Source organism: Cyrtonyx montezumae, unplaced genomic scaffold (assembly GCF_038088225.1).
Source record: "Cyrtonyx montezumae isolate F1298 unplaced genomic scaffold, pur_monq_1.0 scaffold_4, whole genome shotgun sequence".
NCBI classification, from domain to species: Eukaryota; Metazoa; Chordata; class Aves; order Galliformes; family Odontophoridae; genus Cyrtonyx; species Cyrtonyx montezumae.
In genome coordinates this window covers 1,918,759-1,940,158 of record NW_027072045.1, presented here as the reverse complement: position 1 = coordinate 1,940,158, position 21,400 = coordinate 1,918,759, and the positions used below count along the sequence as shown (strand labels likewise).

The following is a 21,400-nucleotide window of genomic DNA, read 5'->3' as shown; positions in this document are numbered from 1 at the left end:
AAAGAAGGCAACAGCAGAGTAAAGCTTCCTGGTTTATTTTTTATTGTTTATTTTTTAGTGACGCAAACTGCTCCTGCTCCCGCCCTGCGGGGCGGCACTGAGGGGGGGGGAGCGGCCGGGGCGGATAGGGGGCGGGGCTTCGGGCGCGGCCGTTTGAAATCAAACCTCTTTCGCGCTTCCCATTGGGTGCGCCGCGCCGCCACGTGACCTGCCCTCCACCAATCGCGGGCGGCCGCGCTCCTTTTCGAAAGTCGGCTCAAAAGTTTGATCGCATTTTTCATTTCTCCTTCCGCCGGGCCCGCACCCGGTTAAGCTTAAAGAGTCCCTCCTCCGCGGGGCGGCTGCCGCTACCGGCCGGCCCGGGTGAGTCCCTCCGGCCGCGGCGGCTGCGGGCGGGGGAGGGCGGCGGGGCGGAAAGGCGGTTGCAGTGCCCTCCGCGCTGCTTTTGTTCCCCGGTTGGTGCGGAGCGGATGGATACGCGCGGCGGTGCGAGTGTGGCTCGCGCGCGCGGGAAGACGCGACGGCGGAAGCGGCGCGCTCTGTAGTGCGGCGCCGCTCCGCGCGGTTCTGTCGCTCCCGGGGGCTGAGGGCGGCAGCGGGGCGAGGAGAGGCGGAGCGCCGCGCGAGCGAGGAGCAGGTAAGGGCCCCCGGGGCCGCTCCGCTCTAACGGCTCTTCCGACCGGCTCCCGCCGCGCGTTTCGGGCGGGCAGCGCCGCGGTGCGTGGGCCTCCTTCCCCGGTGAAGTGCCGCCGGGCAGCGCTCCGGGGCCGTGCGTGGCTGCGGCGGTTCGGGCTCGGCCGCTCTCTGCCGCTGGCACGCGGCCCGTGCCGTGCTCCGCGGCGTCGGTTGCGCTGGCCCGGGTGACAGTCGGTTCTGTACTCTAAATCAGCCTTCAAACTGCGGTTCGGATGCGGTTCTTCCTGAAGTGCGGACTTGTTTGGTGCTGCCGCGCTTAGCGGCGCTGATTTACTTTCGTGAGTACGTAATGCATCGCACCGATGAGTCACTTTGCCGTTTCCCCGTAGGTGAGGATCCTTTCGCTTGAAGATGCCGCTCTTTGGGAAAATTATTATAATTAAACGCAACGGGACCGATGGCATTTATTTTCCGCTCACCGCCAGCTCGTGTTTGTTTGGAAGGTGAGAATGCTTTGCCTACAGAATAGCACTGAGTGCGTATTTACCTGGTGTAGGGAGCCTGCTTTGGCAGGGGGGTTGGACTCGATGATCTCACGAGGTCCCTTCCAACCCCTGTGTTTCCATGATTTCCTGCGGGTTTCATCTCCTCGACACTTATTATCTAAAGTGAATGTTTGTATATTTGTGGGTGATGTCTGCGGGAGGGAAGGTGCTGTGGGGCTGACATTTCCCAGAGCTGTGATGAGCTGAGTTTGTTGTCGCTGCTCTTTGTTGTTTCCTGGCTAAAACGGCTTTTTTTCTTTCCTAACTTTCTGGCCGAGGGGAATGAGGCAAATGGCTTTGGTAAATCTCAGATTGAAAATAATGTACACTTGACAAGCAAGCAGTAGAATGCTTATGTTGAGGAGTATGTGCCTTGCATTCAGCCCCATCTGCTATGCCTGCACTTCCTGCAGTTTTGGCAAGTTCTCTCACACCTCGGTTACAGAATCCATGAGTTAGTCTAGAATCAATGAATAAAATGTTTTTACTTCTTTGGAACTTATGGTCAGCCCTTTGCTGTCTAGTTGATAGTACTTAAATAAGTAACTGCTCAGACCCAGATCAGGTTCTACAGAGAAAGTATGGTAAGATGTCAGATGAGTGTGTGCATCACTATCAGCAGAGTTAGTGATGGTAATGCCTGGCTTTACACTTGTGCCAGCTGGGTAATGCTTGGCTTCTGCTTAGCCATGGCATGTTCAGGCTCGTTTTGATCTGTGTGCTCTTACACTTGGCCAGATTTTAGAAGCGGCATGTTTTGCTAGTAGGCTGATGTAGGGATTTTGTGTTTTTCTTCGCTTCATTTCTTTTTCTGGCCTCTTTAGTTCTGTGCTCTCTTTCTCATTACTTTGCATCACCAAAGTCAGCACTAAATGAAGGGTTTGCCTGTTCAGTGTGTGGAGTGCCTAGCACAAGTGTTGTGCTCTTGTATGGATAATTAGCTGACATTTGGGACATCCCTAATTCTACAGCAGTCCCATTTTTCTGTCTTTTTCTCCTTTTTGCTTTTAGGAGGACAGAATGTGATATTCGCATCCAGTTGCCTCAGGTCTCAAAAGAGCATTGTAAAATTGAAGTAAATGAAAACAAGGAGGTGAGTAAGATGTGTGTTAATGGCATTTATCTTCTTGTGTCTCACTGTGATGCTGAAACGTTTGCTTTATTTTGTAGGCAATATTGACTAATTTAAGTACAGTAAATCCCACGCAGCTGAACGGTGATTATTTTCAGCAGCCTGTACCTCTGAAGCATGGGGACGTGCTGACCATTATTGACCGTTCTTTCAGGTGAGTGGCAGGGGCCTGCTGTGAATGCCTTGGTCCTAGAGGGTGCAGTGGGGCACAGGCTCTGGCAGCTGGATGGAGAGTGGGACAATTTAAAACATCACTTGACCATCTTCAGAAATAGAAGTTAACCTGTAATAGTTATTATTTCTTCACGCTGTCTCACAGAGATTGGTAGGATGGCTGAAAGATTTTCTTATTGCTTCCGTATTAGATTAAGCTAAATCAGTAAAACTAAAATCATCCTGGAATGGCTTGGGTTGAAAAGGACCTCAAGGATCATCTTGTTTCAGCCCCCCTGCCGTGGGCAGGTCGCCAACCACTAGAGCAGGCTGCCCAGAGCACATCCAGCCTTGCCTTGAGTGCCTCCAGGGATGGGGCATCCACAGCCTCTCTGGGCAACCTGTTCCAGTGAAACACTGCCTCCTCACATCCAGCCTCAATCTCCAGTCTTATTTTAAAACCATTCCATCTTGTCCAATCACTATCAACCAGTGTCAATAGTTAGAACTGTCTAGAGAGAAAACTTTGATTCTGTTTCCAGGATAAGCATTTCTCGGAGTAATGCTGAAGAATTTAGATGTAGTTAAAGCATGTAAAAGCAGTGTGTGTACTGCTGGGAGCGGGACTAATCTCAGTCATTTATCTTAATAACAGGATTTAGCTAGCAACTATTTTACTCCTAAAATACTTTCTCCAGATTTGAATATCCTCTCCAATCAACTCCAAAGAAGAGACGTTCTAGATCTCCAAAAGATGAAACTCTGCAGGTAATGTTGTGGCAGTAGGCTTGCATATTGTCAGTACATCAGTATTGGTGTTGCTATGCTATTCTGTGTCCCCGTTGTGCTGTGGGGTTTTGTGTTTATTTTTTGAAGCTTAGGTATTATTTCTCAACTGCTGACAAGCTCCTGTTTGGAAATACAAATGGACTGCTTTAGAGACAGGCTTCTTAAAATAGATATAATTTATTAATTTGAGAGTTGCAGGTTTCTGGTAGTACTTAATGATCTGTGATGTTAGTGATAAAGGTAAACGATTAAAAATTAATCCTTAGCATTTTTGAGAAGCACCTGGGATGCAGGAAATGTGGAGTGTGGCATTCAGTATCCTTGTTCATTAAGTGGGGAATTTTATCTCTGAGCTTAAATGTGCTTTTTGTTCAGAAATCACATGTAGTTCTGTGTGCTATTACACTGACACGGTGTTGGAATTTGTAAATGTCAAAATAAGCCTATCTCTGAATAATTTATTTCCATTGGTTTCTTTTTCTCTTTTTACTCTTTTTATCCCTTTAAGGGAATACTGTTGCTCAGTAAATACTGTGGCTATTGAAATATTTTTCCTATATTTCTCCTATTTAATTAAAATTATTTCACCAGGTCTGGTAAGGAAGTGAGCTTAGAATGTGCTTGTGTATATTCATCTGCTACAGGTGCTTCCAGAGCTGATAGTGCTAAAACAGCACTTGAGCTCTCACTGTGTAAACTGCCAGTGATCTTAACCAGTGAAGTACTAAGCAATTTCATTTAAATCCTCTTAAACCTGTTCAGTGAGCAATGTTTATACGTTCATAAAATCAGTGTTTTTTTTATTTTTAGTAGAAAGGTGAAGTATAAATATTTGTTGCTCTGCTGTAATATTGTACAAATTTACAGGTTCTTCATGTTCAGCAGGTGGCAGAAGTGGAGCTGTTACAAAAACCGACTTCAGGATCTAAAAGTCTTTGTTCTTCAGGTTTGTACCTGTGTAAGAGGGAGGTAGTTATATTCTTCCATCTTAATTTTACTCCCTAGACATCAGCAGGAAAAGCAAGGCTAAAAAGAGGGGGGGGGAAGATAACAGAAAGTTACTTAAAGACTTTTCACTCTGGATACAGTACACTCTTCTATGCCTGTGTACTGTTCCACTGCACTTTGTGGTTTACCCCAAAGCAAGGTCCTGTCAGGAGAAATCAGTGTAGCTGCATCCTGACACACAGGCAGAACAGTTAAACTGGAACTAGCAAAAAACATTTGTGTTGCTTTAAGTGATTTCTGCAGATTCAGTTTACAAAGACGATGCTGTTTTTGCAGCCTTAATGCAAAATATCAGTTGAAACAAGGTATAACTTCATTGATTAACTGCACTATACTTTCCAGTGACAAAAAATGTAACATCACAGAGTCACTTTTGTGATGAAAAAATGTTAACAGGTTGCTTTTGAGCAAACATTATCACAAACAAACGTTCCTTTCTTAAAGGTATTCTTTCCTAGAAAGAATTTGTAAAAGGTATAATTTTAAAGAGAGGGAGCTTTGCTGATGGAAGTCGTAGCAATCGTAGCCCACAGTGTCTATTTTGTGTAGACTCAGTACAAAGAAGCTTTATTCTGGAGGTACTGATTTGGAGTAATGAAAAGCCATGAACAGGTTAAATGCCAGAACCTTCCATCCTCCCTGTATTCAGTGAAGATACTTCCATGAGCAGATGGAAGGTTTCATAGAGTCCAGAATGTCCCAAGTTCAAAGGAACCTACAAGTGGAGGTGTGCTACTCCAGTCTTCCAGCATGCGTGGGAACTTCTAGCTCTCCTTTATTATCTTGCTTTACCCCAGAGGAGCATTGGTACAGCTCAAGTGGCAACAGCTCCTTTGTAAACACAAGACAGAATAGTGAATAGTAGTAAGGCAGTCAAAATGATGGCTTGACTCTGTGCTCGGGGATTTATCATGTGGCAGCCACGAAAGATGTGTGTATGAACCTCTGAAGAGAAGTGGCAGCATAAAATACAGATGTGTATGGGACAAAGGCCAGATTACAGCTTAACATTTGTTAAACATTTCGGTGCTAATTTTTATTATCAGAGAATTGCTCTTGTTAACAGAGCTTTATTTACATTACTGCGTCCTAGACCCTGGTTGATATTCTTGGTGGAGGAAGGGAAGGGATTATTGTTATCTGTGTTTTAGGAACTTGCAGTTGTTTTTTCTGCAACTTCTACTTAACTTCTTGTTGTGTTTTGCTTAAACTGTAGATAATGCAGAGTGCAAAGAACAAAACACTGAAAATAAACAGAGTGCAGAGGAAAACTTCTCCAAAGCCATGCCAGCTATGCTTCAAACACTCAAGTCTTACAAAACACAACAACCTACTAAAAAGGAAAATGAAATGTCTCCTTTTAGTAAACTCTACGAAAGACTGAAGCATGAGGTTAAAGGGAGAAACCTTGTACAAGGGAATTTACATCAGAAAGCAGGAAAAGAGGAGGGGAAGAGTGTTCTGCTAGATCCAAATGCTCAGATTTCATCAAGTTGTGTTTATGATCTGGGAAACTCGACTAAAGGAAAAGGTGTAAACGAAAATATCAAAGAACATAAAATTAATCAAGATGTAATCAGTTCAGAGCTGAGTAAGAGCTCAGCTGTAGGAAGTGCTACCAGGAAGAGTTTCACCAGAACTCCTCGAACCTCTGTTTCAAAGGATGTGATGAAAGGTAGTGGTAAGGGAAGTCCCCTGCAAGATCATAAGGAATTAAGTACACCAGGGAAATCGAGAGGTCCTGGAGTTACAACCAAACCCCATGAGGAGAAGGATGGAAATGCAGCGTGTTCACTGAAGCCATGCTGGGGTTGTGCAGATAAAACTGTCAGCTGTGCAGTAACAGTAGATAAACTAACACAAGCAGCTAACGTGTCAGATGTTTCAGAAGGAGATAAATATGTTCTCCCTACTACACCAAGGCCCAGAAGGAAGAGTCTTCGGTCTCATTTCATGTCACCTGCCAAAGAAGCATGTGGTACAGATTCTGGAAGCATTGGGACTCCAACAACTCGTGGAGGTGTGTTGTTGGGACGTGAGTCTGTTTCAGCAATTTCAGCTGACAGTAAAGGAGGAGATGCAGCGTGCAGAAATGATAGTTTCCAACAACTGCCTTTGACAGAAACTAAATGCTTAACACAGAGACAAAGTAGTAAGCAACATACACCAGGAAAATCAGTGAAAGAAGAAGTGCAGACAGAAATCTGTGACCAGAAGAATGTTAACTTGAAGAAGAGAGATTCTGTGTCTCCTGCACCTTCTAAGAGTCCCAGAACAAAAAGCAGACAAAGTAATGAGTTAACAAACAGAAATGAGCATTCAGAAACATCAATTTTGGAGGAGTTCACATCAGAACTGACATCTCCTGCTAGTCAAAAATCTGGCTCTGGAAGAAAAAGGAGAAGGACCTCGGGGCAGTTAGCTGAAAAAGCATTGGAGACAAATGCAGTTCAAGAGCACCACGAGGAGACTGCAGCTGGAAAAGACAATGGAACTAAACAAGAACTGGCCACCAAGGAATGTCAAAAGAAGCTAGACTTGGAAGATGCCTGTGTCGTAAGACCTCATAGATTATCATCAAGAAGATCTTCTGGAAGTGCTTCTGTACTGAAGGACAATGAAACTCCTTCAGAAATCAATATTTCTGGCCTGTCAACTGAGGAGCAGCCAGGTAAGTAGGTTTAATCTTGTGCTTTGTTAGAACTAAGTTGGAGAAATTCTAGTGTTTGTGAGAATTTCTTTGCTTACGTAGAAAATAGAGTTAATTGCTGACACGTCTGTTGGAAAATGTTCATCATGCAGCTGTAGTTGACCCTAAAAACACACAGTAAATTATAAAAAAAAGTTTACCCAATTGAATCTGAGTTACTGTCTGACAAGTTTCCAAATCCAAAGTGCACAAATGGGCACTGTTTTCTATGTTGTTTAAAAGGGTGATGTCCTGAATTCTCAGGTATTTTCACGTATTGTTATTTATTACAGGTAAGACCAAAAGGATATCTCAGAAAAGGACAAGCACTGATTTGTTACCTCAGCCTTTAGGAAAAAGAAAAAGAGTGTCTTTTGGTGGTCATCTGAGTCCAGAACTCTTTGATAAAAGCTTGCCTCCCAACTCGCCCATTAAAAGAGGAGCCATTCCTGCAAGACTGAGCTTGCCGTTTGGAAACTCTCCACGTGCAGTCCTGAAAAAGGGGCAGGAACTGAAGCACTTTGCAATCCAGGTAAAGGGCAAATGCAAAAGCTGGTCAAGTTGCTAAGCTAAATAATACGGATGCAATTTAAAAATTCAGGGACTTGTATTGCTCACTTTGAATTCACTTTTATATCTTATTTTAGATATATGTTAGGATGGGGACACAGTAATTGCCATTTAAGCTGGCACTTAAATGCTGATTAAAAATAGCTATTTTCGTTAGTCTTCCTCATTTAGAGGAAGGGGTGCAGTCTGCCTTTTTCTGCCTGTGCTTATCCACTAGGTGTGTGCTCTTCTTCTCCCAAGCTTATGCTTGTTCTCATACATATGTGGGAATGTGTTTCCATGTGCTTGTGCTTACCAGCACCAGCAAACACCAGAAATAACTGAAAATAGCCACAGCGTAGAACTGCAGTTTGGCAGGATGTGCAGAGTGCTGTCACGTGGCTTGGGTGGAAGCTGGAAAAACTTGGCTGCTGTTTTAAACAAGAACTTGTCGTGCTTTATTTGAGTGAACCTGTTCTGAATAGAGTAACGAGTGGGTTAATGTATTCAGTTGGATTTGCATGGGTCTTTTAAAATTTAGAAATTGTTGCGTGTTTTCTTTGTAGAGAGCAATGTCTAAGGATCTTCAAATGATCTCATGATATTTTGTTCAGTGGCATTTACTTTTCAGATCTATGGAGGAGCGTTTGTGGTTGAGCTTTGTGCTGTAACTTGTCTTTCACTTCTATTTCTTTCTACCAGGAACTTAGTGTACATTTGCAGAAAGAAAAATTGTCACCGAAGAGGGTGTCAGCCCAGAAGCCCTCCCCTGCCTCATCACCTGTCTCTGGAAAAGCCACACCCACGTTTGCTTTAAGCTCCCCAGCACCTTACACAAAGGGACGTTTCTCTGTTTCTCAAGTGACAACCCCATCCCCCATTGCAGAAGAGCAGAATGCTGGTGCAAAAGATGTGAATGCAAAGGAGAAAAGTGCTGCCCAAGAGAAAACACCTAAGTCTGCTCACGTTGACATAGATGAGAAAACCTTTCTGATGACTACACCTGTCAAATTAACTAGAAGTTCACAACACACTTTGAAGAAGACTCCCATGAAGAGGAGAAGTGGGGCTGTAGCAGTAATCAGTGCAAAAAGAAGAAGTGGTGCTTCTAGTGCCAATTTACTAGGTTTGTTTTGGCAGGTCATTTTTAATGTGAATTTAAGTACTGTAAGAAATAGTGGCAGAAATGAAGTTGGCCTGTATGTGGAGACCATCAGATGGTTGGCATGTGTTCTGATCAGTTCAGGACTTTTTGAAACATCTGAGAATTGCAACTTCTTGTTTTCTCTTATGTCTGAGAAGTGAATTACTGAGGAATAAGTGTTTCAGAACAGAAATCTAATACTCCAAAAGTTGAAAAATGATAGAATTAAGGTTTTGTTTGATAGGGTAATTGCAGTTCTGAGGCCACAAGTCCTTCAAATTTGAATGTTGGTTGAAACAGTTTTAGTGCCACTGGAAAAAAAGAGAGTCATTCTTGAAAATGTAATCTTTGTGAAGATATTTTAAGACAAGATGTCGTTTTAATTTAAGGAAATAGGTCAATATGACTCTCTCAAGGTGGAATTAAAAGTTTCCCACCAACATTCAGTTGGCAGTTTTTATCATTCTTGTCTACATTCATTTTTTGTAGTACCATTTTTAGATTCTGACCTACGTACTACATACAGTATCCCAGTGATTGTCACACTGTATAGAGAGGTACAATCACAGGCCTTCCTCATTATTGCAGCTGAAAGCCATATCAATTTTTTAGTGAAATCTTTTTTTTTTTCAGTTGCTTTGTCTGTTTCATTCACTTATCAGCAAGAGTTCTTCACAAACATCTGACAGTTTTTCACTCTCTCTAGTGTGTAAGTGGTTTTTAGGATCTGTGCATCAGTTTCTTCTATAAAATGAAAATAACACCATTATCCTTAATTTTTTATTATTATTATTTTTGGATGTCTAATTTGGGAAGACTTTGTCTTCCCTGCTCTTTTTTAGATAATTCCCAGCACGGTTGGCTTTCTTTATATTCAGCACATCTAGCAATGACAGCTTTAGATTTTTGTTTTGCAAACTTTCCTTAACTTGCACAGTAACTCTGACAAGAAAATATCTTCAGAATTGGCATTCCCATTTTTTTTATCTTTATGTACAAAAAGAATCATTTATTTTATATCTTCTCCTTGCTGCTTCTACAGCAAATGAGGCAGGTGTCCTGTCAGCTGACATCTTTATTACACAGCTGTGATTAGTTTCCTGATTACTGTGTACAGAATGATAACTGCACCATGCAACTTTCAGAGACCTGTGATAAAGATGGTATCAGAAGGGTTATGAAAGCTCTACGTAAACCTAAACACAGTACAATTACTTAATTTCATGACTACAAAATTCCCCAGATAGGTGATGAAAGCAAAAGTCAATAGATTTCTCTTAAAAAAAAAATCATTTTTCTGACTTGAAGCCTCACATTCTGCCAGAGAAAAGTTCAGCTGTAATAATGAGCAAGGCTGAAAAGCTGATGGCAAGTTTCTGTTGGGGAAAGTATTTCCTTGACGAGAAGTGTGAAGACAGAATTGGGTCAGCATTCAGTTTTAGGTTCTGTAGTGTGTGACGCTGTAAGTCTTTCTGTTCTTTGGTTGTGAAAACAATACTGGATGCTTGTTAAACTTCAGCTTGAAACAGCATCTTCATTTGGAAGTGTGTATACAACACTTGAGTATAGGAGCCATCAGATGATGCAACTGCGAAGTTCTGATGTTTGACTGCAGCAAGTCCTTCGGAATCATAACGAAATAGTTACAAACTCCTTACACAGCTGAGGATTGAGGTTGTTATTCCTGTTTTGTTTTTCTAGTTGCAAAAACTTGGGCAGAAGTGGTTAAATTAGGCGTTGCAAGACCACAGGCAAAGGCTGTCAGAAGAAGTGTTAAAAAAGGAAGACCAGCAAGGAAAATCACCCGATCACCAAAGGTATACTCTTATGTTGTTGTGTTGTTTCTTTTTTTAAGAGTTTGGGTTAAGTGGCTTGTGGGTGTTTTGCTACAAGTAGCTTGTAAGTTTTTAGACAGGTGTTAAGTGATACTGGTGTATTTTTCATGATGTGTAAGAATACTGTAACCTATTAAGTAGTCAAGAATCAGGTCTTAGTTATTCTTTTCAGTGAACTTTAGGTGCTGGCGGTAGTTAAGGATTAGTGCCTGGATACTGTGCTGCGTTGTTACAGAGCATGTGCAATAGGTAACCAGTCTAATTAACTGAAAGGGAACTTGGGGAAATCGAAGCATCTTAAGAGTCTCTGAATAATCCAGTGCATTGGGTAGATATGGTAAGTATTTGTCCATTGTCTACGATCAAACTGTACTGCTGTTTGAATGAGTGTCTGTTTGATCTTAAACGCCTCGTGTTGCTGAGGTTGATGATTGGGCTTGATGATCTTGAATACATCACCTAGATAGATGATTCTGTGAAGATGAGAAGGAATAAGACTGGAGGACTCTCGAGATAATCTCTGAGCATTCCTTAAAGCTAAGAGTACTTGTCACATGGCTCATTGAGCACAGTTGCTCAAATTTTAAAAGGTAGAAGCTATGTATTTCACAGAGAGCCAGCCCTTTAAATTAGCTGCAATTTAACAGTTTCTATATGCTGAACAGTCTGTATTAACTAAACAAGACGAGTGTGGCAGTTTTGAATGATTCTTAATAGAGTATTTACTAATCTATTTTGTTTGTTTTCTTGATGCAGACTCCAGAAAGAAAAGTAAAAGGTCATTTTAGTACAGGTCATGCGGAGTCTCCTGCTACAATAGTTGTAGGTAGAGCTTACTCCACCACAGTTCAAAGAGCTGGGAAGGTCCCTAAAGTGGTAAAAAATCCCATCTCGAAACAAAACATGAGAATGGATGAGAGCTTCACGGGTAAGTTGGGAGACTTTAAATTCTGTTGCTGGTTCTGTCAATTGTGTGGAGTTTTTTGTCGATGATTTGGTTTGGCTTTGTGTGTGTGTTTTGTTTTCATAACACTTGCTTTTTTTTTTTTATTGAATGTCTTTCATAGGACTGAATGAGATGTTTCAAACTCCAAACAACAAAGGTGGAAAAACATCACCTTTGAGCACTGCTCATAATTTTACACCAACGTTCACTGAAATGGAGTTTTCTGATCTGCATACACCTGAAGAATCTGGTATGTTGCTTGGAAAGAAAGACTTGTGTGCATGTAAGGGTAGTGGTGTCTACAATTCTTTGAGACAGTGAGCAATCTTGAACTAGACAGACTTGATGGACAGAGAAAATATCTTGCAGTCACTTTTAATACGTGTAATGGATTATGTGTATGTATATGTATAATGTATATAATGTAAGTTTTGTAGCTTCAGTTACTGAGGCTTCTAATTTTTTTAGTAGTTGGACTTGGTGTGACATTTCTATATGATGCATAGTTTCAGGCACATCTTTTGTTGAATTGTGGCAGTTCTATATCACAGTTGGTTATCTGTGTGCGTGACTTTGTCCATTGGCAGCATCTTTAAAGCAGGAAGGTGTATTTTGTAATCGCATACCAGTCATTGTGTTCCAATGTAATGCAGAATTGTTCACAGTTCTGTTAAAGTCTGTTTTCTTAGGAATGTGGCAAAGATGAGTATCTAGCCAAAAAAAATCTGGAATAAATTCATTTATAGCAGAGGCAATAGTAAAATCATTTTTTATATCAAATTTCTATCAAAACCTTGAATTTTTTTTCTTTATTTACACTCAGTTTTTAGATTTGTGTTGTGCCTTGTAGGAGCTGATTATTGCTATTACCAAGACATTTGTTGAAGCACTTTTTTGGAGTTTAGCTTATTACAATGCTTGGGGTGATTGAATCTGTTTTCTGCTTTAGCTATATAGCAGTTAGCATGCTTAGATGCTGGTTTGGTTGGTAGGATCTTGTTTCTTCTAACTTATGTAAACCTACTATTTATTTCAGGAGAGATGATGGTGTCACCATTAAATGCTTCAGATGTTTCGGAACAGAAACAAAGTTGTCAGGACGTCTCTTACTTTCTGAGAGAGAGAGACTCTCTAAAGTCTGTGTTTGATGAAATATCCACAAAAACTCCTGAGAAAAGAAAAAGTATGCTGAAAGAAGATACTGGCATGGATAGTGCGTCAGTAAATCTGGAGAAGCAAGTATCTCGAGTGAGGTCACCGAGTAAAAGGAAAACTCCCAGTCAGAAGTTGGAGTCAGTTGAAGTTGTATCAAGAATCAAGGAGCCTTTAAAGACCCCAGAGCAGAATTTAGAGCCAGCAGGCACCTTATCAGGCATCAAGCGGCTCGTGAAGACACCGAAACAAAGGTTAGAGCCTTTAGAGTCCTTGTCAGGCATTAAGCAGCTTTTGAGGACTCCAAAGCAGAGGTCAGAACCAGCAGAGGTCCTGTCAGGCATCAAGCAGCTCATGAAGACCCCAAAGCAGAGGTCAGAACCAGCAGAGGTCCTGTCAGGTATCAAGCAGCTCATGAAGACCCCAAAGCAGAAGTCAGAACCAGCAGAGGTCCTGTCAGGCATCAAGCAGCTCATGAAGACCCCAAAGCAGAAGTCAGAACCAGCAGAGGTCCTGTCAGGCATCAAGCAGCTCATGAAGACCCCAAAGCAGAGGTCAGAACCAGCAGAGGTCCTGTCAGGCATCAAGCAGCTCATGAAGACCCCAAAGCAGAAGTCAGAACCAGCAGAGGTCCTGTCAGGTATCAAGCAGCTCATGAAGACCCCAAAGCAGAAGTCAGAACCAGCAGAGGTCCTGTCAGGTATCAAGCAGCTCATGAAGACCCCAGAAGAAAAGCTGAAGCCAGCAGAGGTCCTATTGGGCCCACTGCAAAAGTCAAAACATATTGCAGATGAAAATGCCTCTGAAAAATTGCTGGAGACTCCAATACAAAAAAAAGAATTATTAAAAGGTGTGGCAGGGGTTAATTTAATAAAGAGAACTCCAAAATTGAAATCTCAACCAGTAGAAGACATGATTGGAATCAGCCGTATTTTCAGGACGCCAAAGGAAAAAGTTAAACCCATAGAAGATGTATTTGGTATTAGTAGATTAATGAAGACTCCCAGAGAGAAATCTCACCCAGTCGATGATTTTGTGGGTCTGAGTAGGCTTATGGCAGAGCCCAGACAGAAAACCTCTGAGTCTGAAATGGATTATGTTGGAGTCAAGGAAATATTCGATACACCGGAGAAAGTTAAGGTAAAGCTTTTTTTTTTTCCTCTTCTATTTGTTTTGTAATAAATTTATTTAGGCTTGGAGCCTGTGGCTGAAATGAACCCTTAGGCCATCTAATACTACCTCATGTTTTATTGCATCATATTTCTATTGAAATATCTCATGCGTGCAACCAGTGGATGAAAAATCCCATGGTGATTTGGGAAGAGGGAAGATTGCAATCTGTGTTTTCCTTGGAAGCTTTTTCCAGGTGAATGACCTACAAGATGTAGCTTACTACACATCTGTAGGAGCAAATTTTTTTTCCTCTTACAGAACTCTTAAATTACTTAGAAAGTATACTCGTGTTCTTGCTATGCCGTATAAATGCCTCTGTGTTTGTACAGCTTCTTTGTGGCCTCTAGATTAAATATTAAAGCTCTTTTCTTTAAACATTAAATAGTATTGAGCTTTTGCCAAACTACTGTGATACCTCTTGGTCAGTTGATAGGTCATTGTTCCCATAACTCTTCCATTCGTTGCTTGCTGAATGAACACCTCTTCTATAGAGAGAGAACTATAATCTCTACATTTGCTTGTATTAGTATGTATTTTGTTTGAAGGAGCTCTGTCCAAATGGTTACTGAGGTAATGTTGAGTTACCAATCTGGTTTTACAACTCACAGCTTCATCACTCTTGTTGTTTGTGCATTTTACTAGCATTGATTTTTCTGTAAGCTCCTGAATCCATGGTTAAAACACTGAGTGTCACTGGGCAGAGTGCTTGTCTGTGCTAAACTGCGGTAAAACACTACAAAACATCTAATGACTCAGCTTCAGTACCCCTTCTTTTGGGGTTTTATTTTGACACTTCTCAGCCAATTTAGTGTATGCTATTAAAAAAAAATCTGTACGCAGTTGTATTTCATTTCAAAAACTGGTACATTAGCTCAGATGACAAATATTAAGTTCAGTTTATTTGTGTGCTAGTATTGTATTTGGCTACAGTTCTTAAACTAAATTAACTTTCTTCTCATAAAAGAGTATTCAAGAAGACTTTTCTTTTTTTTTTTTCAACTATTTTATTTCTAGTTTTATATTGGCTACCTCCATTCTTATCCTGTCAGACATGAATTTACCGATTGCTTTTTATTCCCCTAGGTCATGTCAGCAGATGTCACAGATCCTAAGCAAGAAGATACTGTACCTCCTTCTACTAATGGCAGTCATGAATATGGCAAGTATAAATAACTTTCATTTTAGCCACAGTAGTAATGAATGTACTGTGCTTATTAGGAAGTTTGAAGTTGCTGTGAAAGCTCTGAGTTTACGTAGTATACAAAGAGCAAGTAGCTCATGAAATTTGTACAGTAATTCCTAGTGCTGAATTTCTCCAGTGCTGAAGTTCTATTGGTGGAGAGGTAAATGGTGTTGTAGCGTTCTGATGCAGTAACAGTGTCATCTCCAAACATACCTGTGTATAAAAGACCTAATGAAGAAGTCTCCACTTAATCACCTTTCGTAGTAGAGACTTTAAATTACACATCTTAAAGCTCTGAATGCTGTCAATATCAAATGAAATAACTTTGTGCAGCAAGCTGGCCAGAATCTGTTAAAATACCTCCACACTCTCCTTTTTTAAATCGAGAATATTAAATGTACAACATTACTCTTCTAGGGAAACTCAGAAGTAGTTTTATCAGGCATAGTAATGAGTAACTTTTGCTTGTGCTCTTTTCTATGTATCAACTTTTTATGGTGTGAAAAAACTGTTTTAGAAGACAAAGGAAATACTTCACAGGGTGAAGGTTGTCAACAGAAGTCAACTAGTGAAGACCAGGTTACCCAGAGACCAACAAGAGGCAGATTGAGGAAGACTGTACGTCCTACTTCAATAAAGCAGACTGAAAAAGACTTAAATTTAAAAGAACTGCAAGGTCTGGAGAAAAAGAGCTCCCAGGAAGAGGTGGGAGAGGTCATAATTTCAACTTCAGTAGGTAAAAATCTGGGAAGAGGAAGGAGAGCAAATGCTGGTGTGGTAGAAGAAAACCCTGATGAGAAAAAAGATGAAGCTGTTTCATCTTTGGAAATGCGTGTTGCTACTGAAAGACCAAGAAGAGGTAAAAGGAAAGAAGCAAAGGAGTTAAAACTTCCAGATGAGAACCTTGAGTCTTGTGGCAGAGATTCTTCAGTGTTACAGAAACCTGCAACTATGAAACAGACTTTGCACAACTTTATCATCAACGACGTATTAATAAAAGGTGATCAAAGCACGAAGGCAGAAAGTTCATCTAGTAACAGGCAAAATGAAAATTGTCAACTGCAAACAGATTGTAAAAACTCTGAAGATACATCTAATGAAGTAAGTGCAGGAGACAGTGAAGAAACGCTTCTACTGCCAAGGAAGAGGTCTAGAGAAGTGAGAAAAGAAGAAAACACAGAAGCTCCGACTGCACCTAAAAGAGGAAGGAGAGCTAGGGGTGACCAGGTTAAACCAGCTGCTTCTGTGGAGCTTCATGCAACAAGGAGGCTTCGTAAACAACCATCAGCAAAGACAATACAAGAGGATGAGCAGAGTAATGAGGCTGCCCCAGCACAAGAATCTGAAAACAGAGCTGAGGTTGAAGTGAAGGTAACACAGACAGGTGTTGCCTCTTCAAGAAATGCTAGAAAACGCTTGATGGAAGTAAAATCAGACGTCTATGGGATGGCACCTGAAAATAGACAGAACGTTCAGAAAACCAGAGGAACTTCAGATGAAACTGTTACTGAAACACGATCACCCACCAAAAATGAGAGGGAAGCATCTCTGGGAGATGAAGCTGCAAATGCTCAGGCAAATACAAAAGAAATATCTCAGAGATTAAAATCAGAGTCACCTTCTGGAGAAACAAACAAAATGCCAACTACTGTTCCAGTCTTGGAAGCAAACAGCACAGTGCAGGAAACAAACAGAACTAGGAACAGGAGAGGCAAGAGGGACTTTTCAGAGAAAAAGACTGATGAGTCTGCTAAAAATGTAAACAGCTCAGAGCTAATTACACCCAGATTTAAGTCAGAAGCAGAAATGGAGGAATCTTCTCCCAAAGAGCCTTCAGGCTGTGTTGATGGAAAGAAAATACACAAAATAGTGGAAGACCAGAACAGCACATCTGCTGCAACACTTACTGCTGTAAACAGTGATGGTATTGCTCATAGCCATCAAAAGCAGACAGGAGATGAACAGGTACTAAAATCAAAGGAAGAAACCCTGCAAGAGGATCAAACTCAAAACACTGGAACTACATGCAGAAGAGGTAGAAGTAGAAAAGTTAATTCAGAACTTGAACAAACCAGTTCCAAAACACTTGGACAAACAAGGAGTTCACCTGGGGATGAGGAAGGAATGACTTACAAGCTTGGTCAACAAGAGAATAAAGAAAATTCTCCTCGAGTAAGGAGGAGCAGAAGAAAGCAAGTTAACGCCGTTCCACAAGCAGCTAGTTCTACCTTTACAAAAAGAGAGACCTTAATTGAAGATCATAGTAAAGATGAGACTTCTGTAAAAGACCATGATCCAGCTTTGGAAGCTACTCCCTCTTCAACAGAAAACAATCCACTGAGACGGGGGAGAAGACGAGAGGTTGCTGTAGCATCACGAGCAACGAATTCTCTTGCTATCAGAAAAAAACGTGGGTTGCAAGAAGGTGATGATAAAAAGAAGACTGTGAAAGAAGATCAAAATCCAGCTTTGGGAAATAAAACTTTGCAGGCAGAGACAAATGCATCAGCAAGGGACAAAAGAAAAAGGATCGATCTAGCAGCAGAGGCAAAAAGTTCATCTTCTCTCCAGAGGAAACGTGGCTTGTCACAAAACAGTGATAAAGAGGAGAATACTAATGAAGAACGAAATATGCCTTTGGAACCGATGTCCCACACTAAAGTGAACCCATTAGGAAGGGGCAGAAGGAAAGAAGCTCTGGTGTCACACACAACTAATTCAATTTCTCTTAGAGGAAGACGTGGCTTACCAGCGGACGGTGTTAGAGAAGAAGCTCCTAAAGAGGATAATGTTCCATTAGAAGCTGTTGCTTCATCTCTGAAAGAAAATCAGTTGAGAAGAGGCAGAAGGAATCAGGTGACTTTGTCAGAAGCTGTGAGTTCTGCTCAGGGAACACACAGCTTATCAAAGGAAACTGGTAGAAGGAATAATCGTAGGGAAGCTAAAAACCTGATTTCTGAAAAATGTGCTTCCCCCCAAAAAATGGATCTTTCAGAAGGGTACTTGAGGAAAAAAAGTAGCACGTCACTGCCTGTTAGCTCTAGATCTCTTCAGGGTTTGCCAGAAGATGGTAAGAACGAATCTTCTGAGGAACAGCAGAGTATGCCTTTGGAAATAGCTCCATCTTCAGAAGAAAATCCATCAAGGCTGGGCAGAAAAAAGACAGTTTATTTCAAATCTGAAGATACTGGGTCTGGTTTTCTCAGGGAAAAACATGTCCCCTCCAAAGACGGAGGAGGTCAAAAGGGAAATCTTAACAAAGGTGAAGGTGCATCTCTGGAAAATAATTCCTCCCAGGAAAACTGTAGGCAGCTGAGAAATAGGAGGGAAAAGGAAGAACTCAAATCGAAGGCAGCTACTTCTGCTTCCCTCCATGATAAGGGCAACTTGCCTGAAAATGATAGCACTTCAGAAACTCAAAATAAGTGTATGGCATCTACTGGTTCTGATAAAAATGGGTCTGGAAAAGAGGTTAGCCCTGCTCAACATCCAGCTTCCACTTCTCGCAGAAGAAAATGTCAGTTGCCAGCAGATGATGTCTTAGCACCCAAGCAGTTAAAATCAGGTGAGGCAACAGTTTACTTTCTATTTTCTATGGGTGGCTAACTTAGGTATAGGTACAATAATGTGTACAAAAATCTAATATTACTGTAGACTGCTGTAGGCTAATGCAGATAAAGTGTAGTTCTTTAATACAACAAGAAGACTTAAGTAAAGAGGAGCTATGCTACCCTGTTCAAACAAGATGTTTTTCCTAAGTGGAATGAATTGATTTTTATGGTATATGATGCTGGTATTCCTCCTCTGGGATATTCAGATGCCCTCTTGCTTTTTCATCACACGTTCTCGCTGTCTGCAACTTACAGTTTAGAGCAATACAGCAATTAACTCATTTACAGGAGTAAGTGGTAAAGACACAGCACGAGCGTGGCATCTTTAGCACCCATTGTTGATGCTTGTTTTCTCCTAAATACCTTCTGAGCTCCTGCTTGTACATCTGTAGGTTCTGGGTAACCTTTATGTGACATGCAGATCAATTTAGCCACTCCTACTTTATGAATTCTTGTTTCCTTTTATGTGCTTGTTAGTTTCCACTTCCTGACACCACTATACGTACTTCCCAAATGAGGGAACTGATTTGGTGCTTTTCCTCCTGCGTGGACAGTTTCTTTTCTAGGGAGGTTATCTTTTCCCATGTGGATTTAGTGATGGTTTCTTTGGCTTCTTAGAGCAGATTTGGTGTTCTCTGGTATCTGGGTTCTTCCGTAGGTATCCAGTCTCTTGTTTATAGCCTGACTTAGCTCTAGCTGGACCATACAACTCTTCCTATATGTTCATTTTTGCTGGATTTTTCTCCAACGTTGGATATATTTTAGTTTTACGTATTGGTGGAAGGAACTGTAGCTGAAATGGTAGCTAATTGGTTTTGGTGCTCTCATTAATGTTAACCTACTTTCTGAAATAGCTGCAGGTCCTCTGGGGTCTGTCTTAAAGGATATTGGTTGTGCAGAAGTGTGGGTTTTGTAACTGGTTTGTGGAATTCTGGATGTAATCTTTGGAATGCAGTCACTGGGGGCATCTTGAAAAACAATATGACTGAAGACTGGCTTAGAATGAAATGTTTCATTTATAACGTATATTTACAATTGAGTTTATGTCTACAAATAGATAATGATGAAAATAGATCACCGAGAAGGGGAAGAAGAAACAAAGCCAAAGAAGAGCTTGATGGAAGTGTGAAGGCAACTCAGACTCGTGGAGGAACAGACAGGAGAACAAGATCGAGCACCAGAACAAGTGCAAGAACCAGAAAATAGCCCTCACCTTGCAGGAGCAGTTTTTGAAAGTGTTCAGTAATTGAAATGGCAAGTTTTTAACATGAATTGATGCGTGCTTGGTTTTTAAATTCAGGTTTTGTAAAGCAATCTTGATGTTAAGAAAGTACTTTTAACAGCTGTGGCTCAGATGCCTGAGTAGATTTGTCTGTGTAGCAGTCCTTAAACCATGGAGGTGCTTGTGCAGAGTGGCAAATAGAAAAATAAATCCTTTCTAAGTGTTTATCCCCTTCTGTTAATCAGTGCAGCAATTGGGAAGCCATGTTTCTTTACTGTCTGTTCAGATGTAATCTATTTCCTGCTTTGTTTCTTGTGCTTGTCTTGTTTTTCATTTGAATTCTGTAAATATTCTTAAAAAAGAAAAACAGCCTATAGATTTATTAGCAGAACTATGACAAAAACTTTTTTTAAGAAAAGAAATTCATTTCACTGAGAAGTGAAGTTTTGTAATTCATTAAATTTATAAACAATTGGAGTCTTCTGTGTTTTGTATTCTTAGGAATAATCAGTGTTTAGTTGACTTCCGTTACTGTATTAAATGCAGGAAGAAAATCCAGCTCCAGCATCTAACTGCATTTTTAAGAGCAGAGTTAAGAACATTTTTATGTAGTTTTTGAGGAGTTGCAGGCATTTCTATGCACAAATGGAATGGCAGATGGTTTCTGTGTTCTGACATGTCATCTCTCTGAGGATGAAAACGACCCTTTGGGTGAGTTCATGCTGTGTGTGATCTGCTGCCTATTACATCTGTGTCACTGTGGGACTGAGGTGTGTTTCTTGCAGTTTCAGTTTTAGCCTCCCAGATGTGAGGAACCTCTCACAAAGTGCATCATTGAGGCTTTGGTTTAGCATTTGCCATCATCCAGAATTCCAGGTCGTGCAGCTTAGTGTTGGCCCAGCAACAACTGAGGTGTTAGTTCTGGACTACTGATCTCAGACTTGTTCAGATCTGTACCAATTGTACTGCATCTGTGTTGAGTCCTGGCTATTCTCCTGCTTGGTTCTTGGCTCTAAATCTACCTAACTGCAAAACAGAGTCAGAAACGTGAATTTCATGAACGTAATCCTGTGTCAGCCCCTACTGGCTGCTGCTTAGAAATATTCCCCTTTTTTTTCCTTTTTTTATTTTTTTTTTTTTGGAAGAGGTTTAAAGGAAGAAACTGTCAAGTATTGCAGACACTGCTGTAGGTTTATATGCTGTGTGTGAAAGTTGTGCTGAAAAGGAACATCTTGTTAGCATTGTTATTGTATCACTTCCTACCTGTTGCTATTGGGTGTTCTAATGGGAAAGAGGGTAATTATCTTCTAGCTCAGTTTTCTGCTGAAGGTAGCCGGATCTCAGCAGAGAATGTGGGAGCAGGTGCACACCTACACTGCTGTGCTTATGTATGTGCCATTGCATTAATGTATGTATCTTGCAGAGGACGCTTCTGTGGAGTATTCCCATTTTGGCATTAATACTCCTGAAGAGATGGCTTACGTGCTCGTGGTGTCCTGCTTGCTGTTCATCCCTGTGAAGGAATGCTGCTGCTTAGACCTTCACGTTTCTGCACGACTGCTGCTTGGCTTTCACGTTTACTTTAGTGTGCTGTGAAGAGCTTTTCCCCCCTGCCTGTCCTGATTGCATGATG

At 41.2% G+C, this 21,400-nt stretch overlaps 1 protein-coding gene across 2 annotated transcripts; it reads left to right on the top strand.

Moving 5' to 3' along the window:
* Positions 1 to 301: 301 nt before the first annotated feature.
* On the top strand, positions 302 to 20,225 carry MKI67 (marker of proliferation Ki-67). Of its 2 annotated transcripts, none has more exons than XM_065746464.1 (16): positions 302 to 363; positions 1,026 to 1,139; positions 2,193 to 2,274; positions 2,352 to 2,467; positions 3,165 to 3,234; positions 4,123 to 4,201; positions 5,480 to 6,934; positions 7,246 to 7,484; positions 8,204 to 8,627; positions 10,347 to 10,462; positions 11,237 to 11,408; positions 11,548 to 11,676; positions 12,463 to 13,718; positions 14,835 to 14,910; positions 15,452 to 18,499; positions 19,603 to 20,225. In XM_065746464.1, exons 2-16 carry the CDS (start codon positions 1,048 to 1,050, stop codon positions 19,749 to 19,751), a joined length of 7,503 nt encoding a protein of 2,500 aa, XP_065602536.1. In that variant the 5' UTR covers positions 302 to 363; positions 1,026 to 1,047; the 3' UTR covers positions 19,752 to 20,225. The 2 variants fall into 2 exon arrangements, with proteins under 2 accessions (XP_065602536.1, XP_065602535.1); XM_065746463.1 differs by lacking the exon at positions 302 to 363 and adding an exon at positions 521 to 637.
* Positions 20,226 to 21,400: the final 1,175 nt, after the last annotated feature.

Bases quoted from the DNA above. Each gene is read 5' to 3' on its own strand.
- MKI67 (XM_065746464.1), top strand. From the start codon at position 1,048: ATGCCGCTCTTTGGGAAAATTATTATAATTAAACGCAACGGGACCGAT. The intron at 2,275-2,351 runs GTGAGTAAGATG...TTTATTTTGTAG, and splicing joins AAGTAAATGAAAACAAGGAG to GCAATATTGACTAATTTAAG. The intron at 10,463-11,236 runs GTATACTCTTAT...TTCTTGATGCAG, and splicing joins AAATCACCCGATCACCAAAG to ACTCCAGAAAGAAAAGTAAA.